The 18,988-nt window shown below is 38.3% G+C and overlaps 1 protein-coding gene across 5 annotated transcripts in view; it reads left to right on the top strand.

Annotated features, from left to right (window-relative positions):
• Nucleotides 1-18,988, top strand: part of LOC134348174 (leucine-rich repeat-containing protein 63-like) — a 97,842-nt gene that overhangs the window by 66,497 nt on the left and 12,357 nt on the right. For 3 of the 5 annotated variants that reach the window (XM_063051152.1, XM_063051150.1, XM_063051154.1), the window contains exons 8-10: nucleotides 9,635-9,718; nucleotides 10,510-10,749; nucleotides 13,393-17,203. In XM_063051152.1, the coding sequence (XP_062907222.1) occupies nucleotides 9,635-9,718; nucleotides 10,510-10,749; nucleotides 13,393-13,549 (481 nt within the window). In that variant the 3' untranslated portion in view covers nucleotides 13,550-17,203. Of the gene's footprint in view, nucleotides 1-9,634; nucleotides 9,719-10,509; nucleotides 10,750-10,918; nucleotides 13,200-13,392; nucleotides 17,204-18,988 lie in introns of those variants that run through there. The other 2 variants (XM_063051151.1, XM_063051153.1) reach the window with 2 other exon arrangements.

Raw genomic sequence — 18,988 nt, 5'->3', positions numbered from 1 at the left:
CTGCACTCTGGCAGAAAGCTATGACACACAAGCATTACACAAGTGTGTTGAGAAAATTCAAGCAATGATGGATGCCCCAAGACCAAAGGACATGTCACAATTGTGGTCCTTTTAAGAATTTGTCAATTACTCTAACAGGTTCCTGTCAAACCCGGCTACTGTATTCCACCCTTGAACTCATTTCTGCAAATCAGGAAGAAATGGCAAAGGACAAAGCAATCTAAGGTGGCTTTCAAAAAGGTAAACAAAATGGTGATGTCAGACTTTATACTCACACATTATGATCCACATCGTCCAGTGAAGCTTGCCTGTGATGCTTCAGCTAGGTGCAGTCATGCCATGTTATGAGTGATGGAAGTGAATGCCCCATAGACTTTGCATCATGTTCCCTTAACTCCACAGATTAACAGAAAGACCTTCAGTCTGGTTTGGGGTGAAAAACATTTCAACCAGTACCAGGATGGGAGAGAGTTTACCCTCATTACTGATCATCAACCACTAGTGTCCATTTTCCATCCACAGAAGGGCATTCCACTAACAGTAGCAGCACGAATGGAGAGATTGGCTCTGTTTTTTGGAAGACAAAATTACAAGATTGAATTCAAGAGGACAACTAATTGTGGAAATGCTGATGGGTTGTCCCATTTACCCTTGGAAAAGGAAATACCCGGAAACTTTATAAAAGAGGAGACTCCTCTTGACGTATTTGTCCTAATGCAAATCAAAAATCTTCCTATTATGGCAGATATGATCCAAAGACAAATCAGAAAAGACCCTACGCTATCTCAAGTCTACATGGCCACTCAAAATAGAATGTGCATCAGAAAGCCCAGTTCCCCATTTTACCAGTACAGGCCCTTGACAGGTGTTGCCTTAAGTGGGGATTGAGAGTTGCACCATCCAAGCTGAGAGCTGATCTTTTATCTTGCTTGTCCATGATTAAAATCCTCTGATATGTTAACACCAAAGAATTTAAAGCTAATGACCCTCTCCACCTCCATTCCACTAACAAGGACTGGCTCATGGACCATGGGCATTGAAGCTGTACTTAGCTACACAATCATAAATATAAAGTGAGTTGAGCAGGCAGCTAAGCACGCAGCCATGAAAGAGATACTGTTGCCAATCCGTACTAATTGGGATTTGTCTGTGAGGAAGTGGAGGACTCACAGCGACATGAGGAATAGCTGTGCCAATAGGGTTTGTTGTCAGATTTACTCAGCAGCCCTCCCTGTCCATTATCATTAGGTTTTGCTACAGTTGTACTGCTAAGTCTAGAAAGCCTAAACAATCTATTCATCTTCGAATTTGAAGATTGCTGTTAAAATCAATCTTAATGAGCAATTATCATGTTTAAATTTGCCAGAGGGGATCAGGTTCCTAGCACAGTGTTGATTTTATGCATTAAGCCTTCCTGCCAAATCTCAAACCTGTCTACTCACAGGAGTTGAAATTGCCTGTGCAATAATAAGATTTCTGAATCCCAGACTTATTTGGCAACGTCACGTTCAGTATTTAACCAGGTAGGGTTAAACATAGGAGACAGAATTTCTCAAAACAACTTTTTAACTTATATTTGCAGAGAACTTCTCAAACATTGCAAAGGCAATCTGCAAGAGAATATTTTCATTTCTGTCTCATTTTGAAAGAACTACTTTATTTTACTCTGATGACAACTTTATGGCTATGAGTCTTGTTTAGGTTAAAATTATAGTTGGGTTCCTCCATCTCCTGCTATTGAACCGTTGGAGGTGCTGTCCTTGAAATGCATTTTTAAGGTGAACTCCGTTCTGATTTGTCCCGGATACTATGTCTTTGCAGGTCTTTGGAGGATAAATGGGGATGTGGTAATGCAACTGTCTCATAGCTTCAGAGGCCCAAGTCAAGTTACAGCTAGCACTACACCTGTTAGTTTTGTGTAAATGTCTGGAGACTGATTTTTATATCCCCACTCCTAGAATTTTCAAAATGGTGTGAATGCCTCAACCATTGGAGGTTCCAAGATTTAGATTGACACAGTTATCAAGAAAAATGTTTTTCATGCCACTAAATAGTTGGATAGGATAATTCTGTATTTTTTGTTTGAGAATTTGAATTTAATTTTTCTGCAAATAAAAAGCTGATAATATATGTGAGCATCAAGGTTTGGGATGACTATAAATATCCAGCTGATTACTCAAGTTCTTTCGAGAAAGGGATCTAATATCCTTGCCTGAGTAGAGTCTACATGTGACTCTTGTCTCAGTGCCTTTTAACTTCCCTCTAAAGTGGCCCAGTAGGAACTTGATTGTATCAGATTGACATAGGCTATTGCCAGTAGTTGAAGGAGAAGACACACCACCATCTGATCAAGGCAAAAATATGCTAATAAATGCTGGCTTTGGGCTGCAATGGCAATAAAAAATGACTTCTAAATATGTTGAGTTAAGAACAACTACAATTTACTTGAACAGTTTGGTGGAACTGAGTTTCCTACTTCTGTTCCTATGTTCGCAAACAATAGCCTTTTAAAGAGGAAACAGAACGTTTGTGCATAATGTATTTGAAATGAAGTGAAACCAAGCATGTCATTCTGCAAGTTTAATTTGGAAAGAGCATAGCCTAATGCAAACGTGCATTTTAGCTGCTGTGGTTTCTAAAGCAATTGTAATAGATGTTCTTGGTCCTGAAGAAGGGTCTCGGCCCAGAGCATCAACTGTTTACTTTTTTCCACAGATGCTGCCTGACTTGCTGAGTTCCTCCAACATTCTGTGTGTTGCTTTGTAATAGATATTTACTGTGAACTGGTTTCTAAGTGGTTAAAATACTTCATTATTGATCCTTTCATATATGTACTGCATACCTATCGTATATCTAAGTTAAAGAAGCCATCATTCAGTAAAACTTATGATGTTCTTATTGAGGTTATCTATAGAGAGCAATGCAGATTTATTAGGTTGCTGTCTGGTATGATGAAGTACAAAGAACAAATGCAGGCAGGATTTCAAAGAGGATTGATAAGTGCTTAGTATTAGACAGGGATGGATAGACATACTGTAAGTAAAATGTTGATCAATAAGAAATTTAGAATAATATACTGTGGATACAAAAATAAATGTAAGAAGTATAAAAGAGAAATTGGAATCCTGTGCACTGTACAAAACCGTGGGATTTCCAAGATTAGTGGCTAAAGCGAAAAAATAAACAGCTCCCATGATTAGAGATGTGGCTGTAGGATAGTGGAGGCATAATATGGTTTAGATTATTTTCTTACTTGTGAAATTTCAGATGCAGTTTTCTTACATCTACAAATATTTCATTAAAACTTCCTTCCAGCTGTATAAGAACAAGGCTTACTGGAACAATTCAACATGTAGGGCAGCATTTGTGAAAATAGAAATGGATTAATGTTTCAGGTCAATGATCTTTCATTTAAACACCTTGGTGACCCATTTGACCATTCTGCCTACACTGGCTCTTGGGAAAAATCAACAAAATTAATCCCTTACTCTATAAATTTGCTCCCTTACAGTATTTATTCAATTCTCGTTTGAAATAGACTACCGAATCTATTTCCTACACAGATTTGGGTTGTAATTTCCAGATTGTAACAACTCTCAAAGTAAATCTTTATGTCACCTCCATTTCTTTCATCTGTTGCATTAAATCTGCTTCCTCCAGTGCCACTGGAAACATTTATCCTTCCTACTTTGTTTTGAAGACATTTTCAAATCTCTCTTAACTTTTTAGTCTACTGTAAACACTCAGTTTCTCTAGTCCTTGTGTAACAGAATCCCATCCACATTCCATTTTAATAAATCTCTTCTGTATCATCAGTATCACCTGAATTTGGCCACAATAATACTGCTGGAATGTTTTATAAAAGTTTAGTGCAACTTCATTGCTGTTATGTTAATAAATCTAGGGAACCCTTTCAAATAGCCTTCTCAACTTTCCTTCCCCATGAATTCTCTCCTATTTCCTCTACAAAATTGTACTATTTAGTTAAAATTGCCTTTCATTACCTCATCAAACTTAATTATTTCGGCCTTCCTTGCATTAAGTTTAACTTGCCATGTTTCCACTTATTTCATCAGTCAATCTCTCCTGAAATTTGCTTCTGTCTTCCTCATTAGTTACTATATTGTCGTGTGCTATCTAAGAGAAATTATGCATTATTTATACAACCCCTTTTCATTAATGCCAGTCAGAAATGGGAGAATGAGGAACAAAGAAGTGGCAGAGAAATAGGAAATACTTCAGTTCTCACTTCACAGAAAAGAGCACTAACAACTTCCCAGAAATGTTGGAGAACTAAGAGCCCAATGAAAAGGAGGAATTAAAGTAAATGAGTATAAAAGTGAAAAGTAGTGCTGGAGAAATAAGTGGCACTGAAAGTTGATTAACGGCCATAATGATCTGCATCTCAGAGTAATAAAAGAAGCAGCCATGGAAAAGGCTTTGGTTGTCAGCTTCAGAAATTCTATAGATAATGGGACTGTGGCAAATGTACTTCCACTGTTTATAAAAGAGGGAAATAAAATGGAATTTTAAACTGATTAGTTTCACATCAGTAGTTGGTAAAATTTAGTCTCTATTATGTGTGAGAAAATGTTAATGGATCAAACAAAGTCAACAGAGACTTATGAAAGGAATTTTTATTTGACAAACCCTTGGAGTGTTTTGAGGATGTGAGTGTGCACACTGTATCTGGATTTTCAGAAGGCCTTTGATAAAGTCACGCATAGGAGATAGGTTTGCACAATTAGAGCATGTGGTATTGGAGGTAGTATACTTTCATGATTTGGAAATGGGTTGACAGACAGAAAACTCAGCGTAGGAATGAATGGGGCTTTCTTGGGGTGGCAGATGGTGACTATTAAGGTACTGCAGGGACCAGTATTAGGCCCCAGATATTTGCATTATTCATCAATAATTTAATGTGGTCACTAAATGCATTATTTCTAAGTTTCCCAGTGACATGGAACTGGGTCAGAGAGGAAGTTGTGAGGAGGTCATAAAGAGCCTTCAAGACAATTTGGGTAAGTTTAACAAATACAGTAGATTCTGGTTAATTAGGACACATTGGGACCAGTACATTTTGGCCCAATTAAGTGGCTGCCCCAATTAGCCAAAGTTTCATGGAAATAGTTAAAAAGGTATAAAAAGACAAACTGAGTAACAAATTATGTATTTAAATGATATACAGAACAAATTTGAACACTACCAATACTACTGCAGTACTATAGAACTGTGTATTAGTTCCTAATACTTAATGATGGAAGAATTCATCCACGTCAAGTTCTTTTGACTGTAAATTAACAAAATCAGCACAGATATCGGCTGGACATAATGGATTGCTTTCATACAATGCTGACAATGATTGCATCCTTCAAATCTTAATTTTGATTGTAACATTCAAGATGATTGTCGATATCTTCAAGTTCTCTATAGTTTCTGACTTGTTGAAATAGTGAAATCATTTCATTTTCACTCCCAGCTGTTTCTGGCATCTCCAACCTTGAATATTTGAAACCACAGTGAACAAAACTGTTCTGAATTGACTTATTTCTTGCCAAATATCAGTGACAAAAATTGTTGCTTTTGGAACAGACACGTGCAACTGATGTTATTTAAAACACAAAACTAGAAGCATGATGTTGTGCCTAACAGCCACGCAAGTGCACATGACTGAAGCTAGTTAGAAACTGTTGGGCAACAATTTCCTATCCCAATTAAGTGGCATAATGCCCCAAATAAACAAGGGGAATCTTAGCTATTTGCTCAATTTATTTTTGTTCTTTAAGAGTTGTTCCAAATAAGCGGCGGCCCCGATAAACCGATGGCCCAATTAACCAGAATCCACTGTACATGGCAGATGTCGTATAACCTGATTAAACGTGAGCTTGTCTACTAAAGCAGAAAATGCACAAATATGGTGTTATTTCAATGGTGAAAGATAGGGAACTGTTGGTGTAAAAGGGGACTTGGGTGTCCTTGTACACAAGTCACTGAAAGCAAGCAGATAGTTAAGAAGGCAAATGGCTTTCACTGCAAAGTATTTTGAATATAGCAATAAGTTTGTCTTGCTGCAAGCGTACAAGAATTTGATCAAACTAAACCTGGAGTATTGTGTGAAGTTTTGTTCTCCTTATCTAAGAAAGGACATATTTGCCGCTGAGTGAGTGCAGTGAAGGGTCACCAGACTGATAGCTGGTACTTAAGGACAGTCATACGGGGAGAAATTGGGTTGACTAGGCCTAGATTCACTATACGGCAGAAGAATGAGAAGAGGCCTCAATGAAAGTACACATTTCTGACAGGCCTGGACAAAAAAGATGCCAAGAGAATGTTTCTGCCTTGGATGGTCTAAAACGAGAAGTCTCTGAATATGGAACAAGACATCTAAGACTGGGATGAGGAGTTACCCTGTGTAGCAAAATGATATTTATCCAAGATCATTTTGAACAGCAGATCAGGCTCAAAGGGTTGATCACCCTACCTTTTTAGTTTTCCATCAGAATGAAGAGTGATTTCAAAACATCATCTCTGAGGACATAACTGCAAATTTGTTCCACTCTGAAAAACAGCCTATAATCAGTGCCTTCTATCCTTTAGCTAATGTTGTTTTACACAACCACCATCAACTTTAATTTCATTACTTAATTTCACTTTAGTTAATAACAATTATTAGTCATTAATATGTGATACATAAGTATAATACCATAGATGTCAGAATAAAACACAAAATGCTGGAAATAGCAGATCAGGAGAGTGAAATAGGTCTGTAAGCTTTTATCTGATGCGGTTAAGGCAGTTTAATGGATGGTCACATACTGGCGGATGTGTAAAGATGACAGGATTTCTTACCTCAAGGAGTTTAGTGATCTGGATGGATTTATTTTACAACAATCCAGTAATCTTTCTCAGTTACATTAATTACCGTTAAGATTTTAATTCCAGATTTATTTAATTGAATTTAAAATCCCCAGTTGAGGTGTCACTGGATCAAAGATTAATGGCACTATATACTGTATTCTTAATACAGTACTATGTTCTTTATCAGATCTTGTAACATATACCTAAGTAGACTTACTGTATTCCCACCTGGTCTAAACCTTAGGATTGTCATAAGTTTCTTTTCCTGCACTGCTTTTATTCCTTTTTTTATCTCTACCCTTGTACATGTAAAGTACATCTACAATTGTGGATAGACGTATGTGTGGTACATGCATTTCTATGTAAGTTAAGTCCATGTATCAGCGTCTGGTCTCCAATCATTGTGGACCTTATTTCCATTGCATTAATGTGCAATGACCACCCATATTTTTTTAAGTCACACAGAGACAAATTGCCCTTTTCATTCCAGTAAGACATCCTTAACCTCAAGAGACTGCCAAGAAAGAAGGTTGTGATGAAAATAATTATTAATATTCATCTCAGGAACTCTAACATAGGAAAAGGTCTATCTTTTCTCTTTAAGCAACACACATCAAAGTTGCTGGTGAACGCAGCAGGCCAGGCAGCATCCCTAGGAAGAGGTGCAGTCGATGTTTCAGGCCGAGACCCTAGGGATGCTGCCTGGCCTGCTGCGTTCACCAGCAACTTTGATGTGTGTTGCTTGAATTTCCAGCATCTGCAGAATTCCTGTTGTTTGCATCTTTTCTCTTTGTTGAATATGTCTAATCTGTATCCAAACCTCTTTGAAAGCCTCCTGTTCTGCATATATAACGTAACATGTTAATTGTTGATTACAATTTACCTGGACTAGACCTCCTTTAAGCTCATTGAAATAGAACTCTATGTGCACTTTTAATTCTCTGTCATCCTTTTCCATTCCTATTGATAGGAAAAGGGTACTGATTGTGGATGATCAGCCATGATCACAGTGAATGGTGGTGCTGGCTAGAAGGGCTGAATGGCCTACTCCTGCACCTATTATCTATTGTCTATTGTCATATAAGCCACATGAAGATTTTAGAGGAAGTAGCAAAAAGCTTGGTCAAAGCTTTAAATTACCTCTCTAAGGAGACTCTTAAGAAAGCTAAATTTGGAGTTTCTGGAGTTATATCTGGAGAATCTGGACCTCGGTCTTTGAAGTCTCAATTGCTAACAGTGAAAGAAGGGAGGAGAAGATGGCGGCGCAACGCAGCGCGCGCGGCCATTCTGAATGAATATCGATATGTGTAACTAGGGGGCCGTGCACAATCGGATTTGATGGGGACAGCCGTTTGAAGCGCAGAGGAACATCTGGAGTAACTTCTGAAATGCCTGCTTCGCTGCCACTGCTACTGTGCGATCGAGAATCTCCGTAGACGAGGCCCCAAATCCTTGGCTTTGCGTATCACCTGTTGGCGGGGCCGGGGTCGAAACGCTCGGCAGAGATAGTGCTCGGTGCCGAATAGGTGGTCAGAGGCTCACAGTTTTTCGGACGGACTTGGAGTCGGACTGTGGTCGGATGCTTCCGGGATGCTGCATCAGCAAGTTGGCGGCGCTGGAGGTTTACTGTCTGCGAGAGATGATAGGGCTTTTGAGAGACTCTGAGACTTTTACTGTGCCATGGTCTGTTCTTATCAAATTGCGGTATTGCTTTGCACTATTGTAACTATATGTTATAATTATGTGGTTTTTGTTAGTTTTTAAGTCGATTTGTTATGTGTTTTCATGATATCATTCTGGAAAAACATTTTTATCATTTCTTGATGCATGCATTACTAAATGACAATAAAAGGGGACTGCGTGTCCTCGTAATCATAATCATAATATTAAAAACTGAGAATGCATAAAAGGCAGTTAGTGTAATACTAAAGAGATCATTAACAAAATTTTATTTTAGATTATGAAGACATGTAGTCCTCTTTTATTGTCATTTAGTAATGCATGCATTAAGAAATGATACAATATTTCCTCCGGTGTGATATCACAAAACACAGGACAGACCAAGACTGAAAAAACTGACAAAACCACATAATTATAACATATAGTTACAAACAGTGTAACAATACCATAACTTGATGAAGAAGTCCATGAGCACAGTAAAAGTTCAAAGTCTCTCAAATGTCCCACATCTCACGCAGACGGGAGAAGGAAGAAAAACTCTCCCTGCCATGCCGACCACAATCCGACTCTGAGTCATCCGAAAACTTCGAGCACTGATCAGCTCTCCAACACCGAGTACTGAGTGCCATCTCTGTCCGGACGATTCGACCTCAACCTCGGTCGCCAACAGCAGGCAAAGCCGGGGATTTTGAGGCCTACCCTCCAAAAGATTCCCAACCACACAGTAACGACAGCAGCGAACGAGTGTTTCAGAAATTTCTCCAGATGTTCCTCTGTGCTTTCACGTCAATTCTCCATCAAATCAGAATTGTCCATGGCCCCTATTTAACAGATACAATATCATTTTTCACCGGAGGAGTGCACACGCGCAGGCGCGCTGCTCTCTGTCCTCCTGCCTTCATTCATTGTTATATCCTGGATTCTAATGTGAAAACTTAAATGCAATAGAACTGCATCACACTATGTAGCAGTTTGCAAATGGGATTTTACTTTCTTTAAATAGTACTTAACCTTGCTCTAGCTCCAGTCTAGCAATCTTATATTGTTTTTAGAGTGATTCATTCTTAAAAAAAAGTGTGGATCTTTTTCTTCACAGACTATTCCTCTTACCACATCTTCAGTCACTCAATGTTGCCTACAACAAGATTTCTTTCATTCCCAATGATATTAGAAATCTCAGGTTAGTGATCAGTAATTTTGGACTTAACTGCACCACTTTTCCTTTCTTAGGATTTTAATTATGTTAACAGAGGTTAGCTTTCAGTGAGGAATCTGATTTTCAGTTACTTTAAATGCCATGGAAATTTCATTTACAATTGAGAAAAGGAGTTGGGATTTGAGAAATTGATAAAATTCATTTAGAAGATTTGTACCAAAATGCTGGAAAGCAATAGTAAATATGTACTATGCATTTATAAAGAAAATCATTTTCTTCATAGCTGTGAGGTAGCATTTTTGTAAGAAGAATGGTGCCACACAATGCTTACAAAAATATCAGGTAGGTGAGTTAATGTTGATGATAAAAGGGAAATGCAAACAGAGTACTTGGATGTAACTTTTAGAGAAATAGAACTGAACAGAAAATAAATTCTGTACATCCTGAACAGAACTGTGGTTAGACCACACTTGGAGGATTGTCCTCAGTCCTGGTCTTTATATTAAAAAACAATGTAGAAATGTTTTGCCTATTAGGAAAGGGAGAGAAACGGCAGCTTTATGCGAGTAACTTTCAAAATCATATTGAGAAAACATTGAAGATCATAACATATTACTATGCAGTGAGGTCTGGGTGCACTGGTTCTTGTAATTGACATTTCAAGAAGTAATTGTGAAAGCAAGTGGAATGGAGAGAGAGATAGAGAGAATTGTACATAATATTGTACCTCTAATATTAATTGAAATTGAAGTTATATTTTTACGTTAACATCAAATATATGGAGCATTTATTGTTTTAATTTTGACATTATCCAGAGAACTTCGGTTTCTAAACATTGAAGGAAATGAGCTAGGTTCACTGCCATGTGGCCTTCTTGAACTCCCACTGAAGCATATACGCGTGTATAATAATTACATGCATCCTTTGTTTTGGGAAGAAAATATACAGAACCAACCACAGCACCTGACTGATCTAGCTGCTCTCTCTTTTACTAAGAACAATTTGCATCAGCACCACTTTAACGTACCCGAGGAGATACAACATATACTGAACAAGTAAGTATCTCACTGTTCAATGGACTAAGATAATGAGCTGGATTCTCTTGCCAACTACACTTCAGGTTAAGTTTTCTACAAAAACGTTTGATGTTTTTTATGGGGCAATGATGTCTGTTAGAATTCTGGATTCTCTAGTTATTTTTACTTGTGTCCATTATGCAACTAGGTCAATTTCCACAGCCAATTCTACATCCAGTTCACAAACAAAAGTTGAAGATAGAGTGGCCTGGGTCTGCATTTTCTTGATAAAATATGTAACCAGAAAGGACAGTGACATTAATAGTGTGTGAATCAGTCGGGATACTGTTCCTTCCACGTTCCAGACTATAAACATCTCTAATACAAAAGGAGTATGATCACTTATCCTGCCTGTGTCCTCCATCACCATATTCTGGAACTTGTCATTGACCAAAAATTCAACTACATAAGTTCTTACGGACCAAAGGGGCAGAGCGGAAGCAACTACTCCTGACACTCCAAAACTTTCCACTGTCTGAGAGTTGAAAAGGAGGCGTGTGATAGAAACATCATCACATTCTTGGATGTCTTTGACTCTAACAACATTCAAGAAGCATGGCACAATTCTGGCCAGTGCAGTTGAGAAGTTATTAGCACCCTCTCAATCACCCTAAACATTCATTCCCTCAGCAACCAGATCACTGTGTATACCATCTAAGCTGAGGCTACACATTCTAATGTCAGGAGACTCAGGACGGACAAGGACTGCAGGTATATGAGGACATCATCAAGTCAGATATTTGCCTTGCATGGAAACATGTCACTGCTCCATCATCATCACTGGGTTTAACAATGCTATTGAGAAGAGAGACCAATCCCTTCAAGGATTGCACTAAGTTCAAGCAGCAGCTCTCCACCACCTTCTTGAGGACAGTTAAGGATGATTAATAAATGTTGACCTTGACAGCAACTTCCAATCTCAAAGATTTGTGAAAAGTATTGAAATCTATTATTAAAGAAGTGACAGTAGGGTGCTTTAAAATCATAAGGTTATCCACAGTGAAAATGATTTTGTGAAAGGAAAATATTCTTTGGCAAATCTTTGACTAGCTGGCTTATTAAGGGGAACTGTTGAATGCCAAATAAGCTTAAAACGAGAGTAGGTTAGGTTAGAAGGTTAAGTTTACATGAGTGCCAAAACGTTCAGTGCTGGTTACCCCTATCTATGTAAAATCTATTATTAATGTACAGTACTGTATATACTAATAGCAAATCCTTTATCCTTTCCCTTCATCAGCCATTTAGACAAAGGTGGGTGGGAGAATAAACTTTGAGGAGGATATAAGCAGTCCATAGAGGGATATAAAGAGGTGGGCAAGAAGGTGGAAGGTAAGCATAATGTGGAGAAATTTGCATGTTTTAATAGTAAAAGCTGAAAAACATTTTTTAAGTGTGAGAAATTATTAGCTGTTAATTTTCAAGGAATTTTGCATCTTTTTGCATTTAAAGTCCAAAGATAAAAAATAATTAATAAGGCAATTGCAACATGTAATGACAGCAAGGGATTACAAAAGCAATGATGTTTTGCTGCATACGAGGAAAAATTTAGGGAAGGCACATATAGAGTGCTTTGGTGCATTCACTTAAAAAAGGAAGCAATGGATGTTGACAAAATTGATTTTTAGGGTGAGAGAGTTGTCCTATGAACTGCAAGGTTGGAAATGTTTGCCAGTCTTTTATGTGTATCTTTGGGCAATGTTCAATGTATAACGCAGGAGAATCTCTCTATGTGCAAGCCCTGTGACTGATTCACTGAGGTAGCAATTGCCTTGACCAGAAATTGTACTCTATAGATTTAACTACACGTCATCCCTATTGCGAGAGTTCCAGTGAGCAAATCAGCAATGATAGAAGAATGGTTTGCAGTATTCCTGGCTTCCCATTGTCCTATCTTGGTAACATGAATCAGGTTATCTCCAGTATGAATTGTTAAATTTTGGGGAAGTCTCAGCATTTTAAGCTGTTGGTCATCCTTACTTTATTTCTAGATTGTAGTGTCCCTATCCCTTTCTAAAGTTTTTCATTCAACAACTTCTCTCCACAGAATGCATTTGTTTCCCACATTGTTTCCTATATCAAGGGTTCTTAAAGCAGTCTCTGGATCTAAACGGTTGTGGTCTTTAGTAAAATATTGTTCACTTTGATGCACATCACATTTTTGAAGAACACAACTCAATAATATTTTGCTGTCAGAACTGTACATTGCACTTTCATAATTCTTGAAATTTTTGAAGCTTTAATTAATAATTATAATTTGCAAGTAAAATATTTGTCTGATTTCTGTTCAAAATTGCTCCAGTATGGTGTCCATCTTTTCAGTTCTTTAGCTGACTAATAAAAATGTGAAAAAAAGAAATAATAATCAGTGAAATAAATATAAATGTAATATATTACACAGATTGCACGTTTTGTTCAGTTCTAGAGTTATTTACCCAGTTCTTAGGCATAAATAGTGGCTGTGTTTTAAAAGTGTTTTGAAACATTTTGCCAACTGAGGAAGGGAGACAAATGAAAAAAATCTATTATTTATGACAGTCACATACAAAGTGAAAGTAAATCCCACCCCTTTGTAGAAATTATATTAAAATTTAATTTTATTTTTCTTTTTAATGTGTGAAATAGTGCTTCAGTTTGCGACTACTGCAAGGGACCTCTGTTTGGTTCAGGACTTCGTCTGATCCGACCATATAAGATGACTTTTAATACTGAAAGCCTTCCATATCTATTTTGTGCCTGCTCACCATCTTGTTATAAATTATTCAAGTCTAAGACTCACTGAACATATCTATGGCCTTGTAACTTCATATTAGAAAAGAAAAGTTATTGAGTACCACATGTTTGTTCTACATCATGTTTCATATAATGTATCTGACTTTATGGAAAGATAACTCTGGTGAGCACATATTTAAATTAATGAAAATATTTGTTTAGTGCTGTGCTTTTTAAAGAACTTTTTGTGCAGATTTGTTGCTAAATTCAATACATTAGTTAACAGTGGGATACTCTTTCATTGTTGAGCTTAAGTGAGTTGCAACGATGGGAGTTGAGAACTTCTTACAGAGGTTTTTAAGGAAGGGTAGATTTTAAGTATGACAATAAATAATCTTGACCATAGATACAAAAATACTTAATTTACTCCATTAACCTAATAATAGTCTTCAAAACATTTGCATGGCTGTTTAAATCAACTGCCCATTTAGCTATTTCTCTTTAAGATGATAAAGAGAAGCTCCTTCTATAAAAACTTTCTTAGTCTAATCCTTAACACATAATCCCATGGATTGAATATTGGTTTAGCGATAGAAAGCAAATAATGATTAGTTACTAAGGCAAGGTAGAATTCTGGTTCTGAGGTTTTGACTGGTGGAATTGTGTAAAAGTAGGTTTTCACTCTCCAGTTACTCATAATTATTATAAATATGACCTTACCTTTCCCTATAACACCATCATGAGAACAGAATTTGGAAGTGTGTTAATCATAGAAAGAACGGCCTTTCCCACCTCTATAGAGGAGCTTTCCCAGTGACCCTTCTCCCTTTCTCTTTCTTTATTGCTTTTTCATTTTTTCCTTCAAATATTTATACTATTCTGCTTTGAAAGTAGCTATCAAGTGTTCTTCCTATTCCCTCACACCCCATTTGCTGTTTAAAACTCGATATTTGCATCAGTTCTGGTTCTCTTGCCCAGCATCTTGAATGTGCCTTAAGCTATTGGAAAGTGTCTGTTATTTACTTTATCAAGCATCTTTTTAACTTTCTCTTTAATGTGAACAACCACAGTTTCTCAATTGTCTCCATAAGTGGCCCTTCATTCTTGCTTTTCTTCCACCCTACTCTATATCCACTCCAAGAATTTGACATCTTTCCTTGAGAGCACAGCAAAAACAAGAGTAGAAATAAGCCTCCGGTCCCCTTAAACCTGTCTTGCCATTCAATATGATCATAGCCGAACTACACTGGCTTTAACTCCACCCTGATCTTCCAAGGAATTATCTAACTCCACAACTGCAGAGATTCATCACCGTCTCCAAAGGTGTGGGCTACATAATGAAACACAACAAAGAGCCAGACAGAATTTTGGTAATCTTTTCTATAACTTGTTTCTATCTTTCATCTATCGGTGTACCTTTATAACTTGCTGCTCATTTCCACACAATTTGTTGTGTCCTCTTAACAATGTCATTTGTGCATTTCCCTATAGAACTCTCAGTTCCTTGATTCAAATCATTAATTAATGTCAATGATAAAGTTCTGAAGCCCCGGAACAGATTCTGTGTCATCACCATGTATCTCATCCTAACAGTTAATATCCTTATCTACCATGTCTCCTGTTAAATTAAGCCATGCCATAAGGTTCAGTCACTCCAGTTCAACAAAAGCAGTTCTGCTAATGATTTCTTCTGTTGAGCTTCATTAGGTGCCTCCTAAAGATCCATGGAGACGATATTATCTCAAATATATAGACACTTAGTGAATAATCTCTCCAATAAAAGTTCAGTCTGAATGGTTGAACATGACCTATAAGTCCTTGATGATTTCCTTCTATCTATTGCTCAGATGAAAAGTTGTCCTGTTGCTGAATCTGCTAATTTCCCACAAATGATGTTCAGGTGTATACTTTCCTTCTTCCACTCTCTCCTTCCATTGCAAATAGAAGTTACAATCCAGCAGTGCTGGGCAGATGGTTGGCATCCATCTGTCTTGAAGGGCAATGGGTGATGATAATCATCATCATCACAATCCTGGGCAGAAGGTATGGAGATCCTGAGATGCCCAGTCATCAAGATCCCCCTCTCGGCCTCACCAGTGTAGTCCAAGGAAAGCTTATGAAGCATTACATTTGGCACCAACTTAGCTGCAGGAGCTGCTGGAAAGATATTCAGTGACGTCCAGCGACTTTAAGGGCTGCACTGCGAATTTGCTGTCTGGGTTTACTCCCTTAGCCTTTGTCTCTCCTGAAGCTGCCCACAAGGCAGTGGGGCTATATACCCATAGCTGGGCAGATAATCTCTTCAGAAGCACAGAGTTTAGTCACAAAACTCTGACATTCAGTTGCAGTTTCATCACTGTATTCCCATCACCATTGACTAGAAACTCAACTGTACCACCCGCATAGATACTGGAATTAGTGTGTTATTATATTGGTTGGTTCAAACTTCCTAACTGCAAAACAGTTACAACTCCAAGCTTTGAGATTACAAATAACGAAGAAAGGGTTTGAATTAATAAAAAAGAAACTAAACTACAGACACATAGGTGTAGACATGATAACTTACACATTCTGCCATCTAATGGCAGTTAATAACATTTCTGCATATTCATAGCAGTAAGTGTACATTTTTGCAAATTATTTCAAAACAAATCAGTTCTGGAAGCCTTTTGCAGTACACTATGAGTGTTTAGTTTTGTTTCTAAAAATAATGAACCTAAGTGTGAGGAGTTGCAGTTTGGGAGGACAAACCAGTGTAGGACTTACACAGTAAATAGTAGGGGAGTGCGGTAGAACAGAGCGATCTGGAATTCGGATCCACAACTCATTGAAAGTAGTGTCATAGGTAGATAGGGCCGTAAACATTGCTTTTGGCATATTGGCCTTCATTAATCAATGTATTGAGTAAAGGAGTTGGGATATTATGTTGAAGTTGTTTAAGAAATTGGAGAGGCCTAATTTATAGTGTTACGTGCAGTTCTGGTCACCTACCTTCAGGAAAGTGTGCTGTAGTTCTGTATGACTCTATGACTCTCAAGCAAAATTAAATACAGTGATTGGAAGTGATATATAGCCTGCTGGTCATATTATTAAGATCCATGTTTTTGTTGATATGAAAACTAAAAACAGAAATATTGATCATGTTCCTTGGTGCCAAATAAAGAATTTTTATTATATAGTAGTATAATTGAAGAGGAGACTGAAAATAACTTTGAAGCATTTTTCAGATTTGTCCCATAAAACTTAAATGTGAAGTTTGCTCAGAGAGATATAGGAATCATTAAAAGGAGAGTTGAAAATAAGGGACTGTTTTCCAGAAAGAATTATGCAGCTGTGCTAACTATCCAGTTATAGTAGAGATGAGAAATAGCTTTTCCAGGTATAAGTCAAAAATACTTGATTTAGTCTTTGGTCCCTGATTATTATTGGAGTGAGATATAATTCTACATTAATATGTTACGCCCAGTGAGTCTGAGCTTTGCACTCCCAGTGTTACATTCTGTTCCTTCGAAGAACAGTTGTAAAAATGTGGCACAGTAATGCAGAGGAGACACGAGAGATTCTGCACATGCTGGAAATTTTGAGCAAGACCTGCAAAATTCTGGAGGAATTCAGCAGATCAGGCAGTGTCAATGGAAGGAAATGAACAGTCAACATTTCAGCTTGAGACCTTGCATCAGGACAGGAAAGCAAAGAAGCCCGAATAAGAAGGGGAGGATTACAAACTTGCAGGTGATGGATGAGGGGGAAGGTCGGTGGGTAGGGGAGGGGGGAGAATAGGGAATGATGTAAGAAGCTATGTCGTGAAAAGTGGAAGAGTTAAGTGGTTGAAGAAGGTGGAATCTTATTGAGAGGACAGTGGACTCTGGAATAAAGGGAATGAAGAGGAGAACCAGAGGTGATGGACAGCTCATGAGAGTGGAAGAGGAGAAGAAAAGGGGTGAGAGGGCCAACAAAATGAGAGAATACTGTCAGGTTGGAGACTACCAAGATGAAATATGAGATATTGGCCCTCCAACCTGCATCTGAACTCATTTGGGCAGTAGAGGAGGCTATAGGCAGACATTTCTGAGAGGGAATGGGAAGTGGAATTGAAATGGGTGGCCACTGGGAGATGCTAGCTGTTGTGGCGAATAGACTGAGGGTGCTAATCAATGTGCTCCCCCCGCCCATCTGCGTAGGCTCCCACTGGTGTAGGGGAGGCCACATTGTGAGCACCAGATACAGTAAGTGACCCTGACGGACTCACTGGTGAAGTGCCACCTCACCTGGAGGGACTGTCTGGAGCTATGAATGGTGATGAGGGAGGTGGTGTAGAGGCAGATATCACTGCAACCATGCTAAGTGCTATAAATTCCAGGAGAAAGATCTATGCAGAAAGACAAGTGGACAAGGAAGATGCAGAGAGAGTGAGCCCTGCGTAAGGCTGGGGAAGAGGTGGAAGGGAAGATGTGTCTGTTGGTGGGACCCCATTGGAGATGGTGGAAGTTGCAGAGAACGATGTGCTGGACCTCAAGTGTAGTAATCTCTGGATTGCTGCTTGTGCCACATACCATTGTGGGTTCAAATAGAAGTTATCCAACAATGCTGGGCAGATAATGTCTCCAAAAACACAGAGTCTATTCACAACTCAGACTCAGATGCAATTCCATCACTGTTTCCCCCCACCACCATTAACTAGAAACTCACCTGTACTAGCTGCATAGGTACAGCAAGTAGTGTAAAATTATATTGATTGGTTCAAACTTTATAGCTGCAAAATAGTAACAACTCTAAGCTTTGAGATTATAAATAATGAAGAAAGGGTTTGAATAAAAAACTAAACTGCAGACACATAGGTGTAGACATCATAAGTTATACATTCTGCCATCTATTTATTTATTGAGATACAGCACGGAACTGGTTGTGGTGGGTGAGACACGGGACACCCGATCCCTGTTATATCAGGAGCAGAAGGTGTGTCAGGTGTGTAGTAAATGGACACAATGAGATTGAGAAAGGGGAGAGAGGTGTCAGAGATGGACCAAGTAAATTTGAGTATGGGTTGGAAATTGGGTGCAAAGTTGATGAATTCAATGAGTAGCAATGCAGTCATTAATTTAGTGGAGAAAGAATTGGGAAGTGTTACTGGAGTATGCTTGGAATGGAGTTACCTGTAGCCAATGAAAGGACAGGCAGAGCTGGGATCCATACGAGTCCCCATCTTTGGTTTGGAGAATGTGGGGGGAACTGAAAGAGAAAGTGTTGAGGGTAAGTACTTCTCTTATCATATTCCTTCTTCTTCAGTCCTTTACCTCTTCTATGTATCATCTATATCTTCACATCATTCCTTTTCATCTCCCCGCACCCACCCACCTACCTTCTCCCTCACATTAACTCACCTATAATCTGCCAGCTTGTATCCCCTTCCCTCTCTCTATCTTTTTATTCTGGCTTCTGCCCTCTTTATCTCCAGTCCTGATGAAGGGTCAATGCCCAGAGTGTTGACCGTTCATTTATTTCCATAGAT

This window comes from Mobula hypostoma, chromosome 6 (genome assembly GCF_963921235.1).
Source record: "Mobula hypostoma chromosome 6, sMobHyp1.1, whole genome shotgun sequence".
Lineage (NCBI taxonomy): Eukaryota > Metazoa > Chordata > Chondrichthyes > Myliobatiformes > Myliobatidae > Mobula > Mobula hypostoma.
Note: the sequence above shows the minus strand (reverse complement) of the source record. Positions and strands in the feature narration are given on the sequence as shown.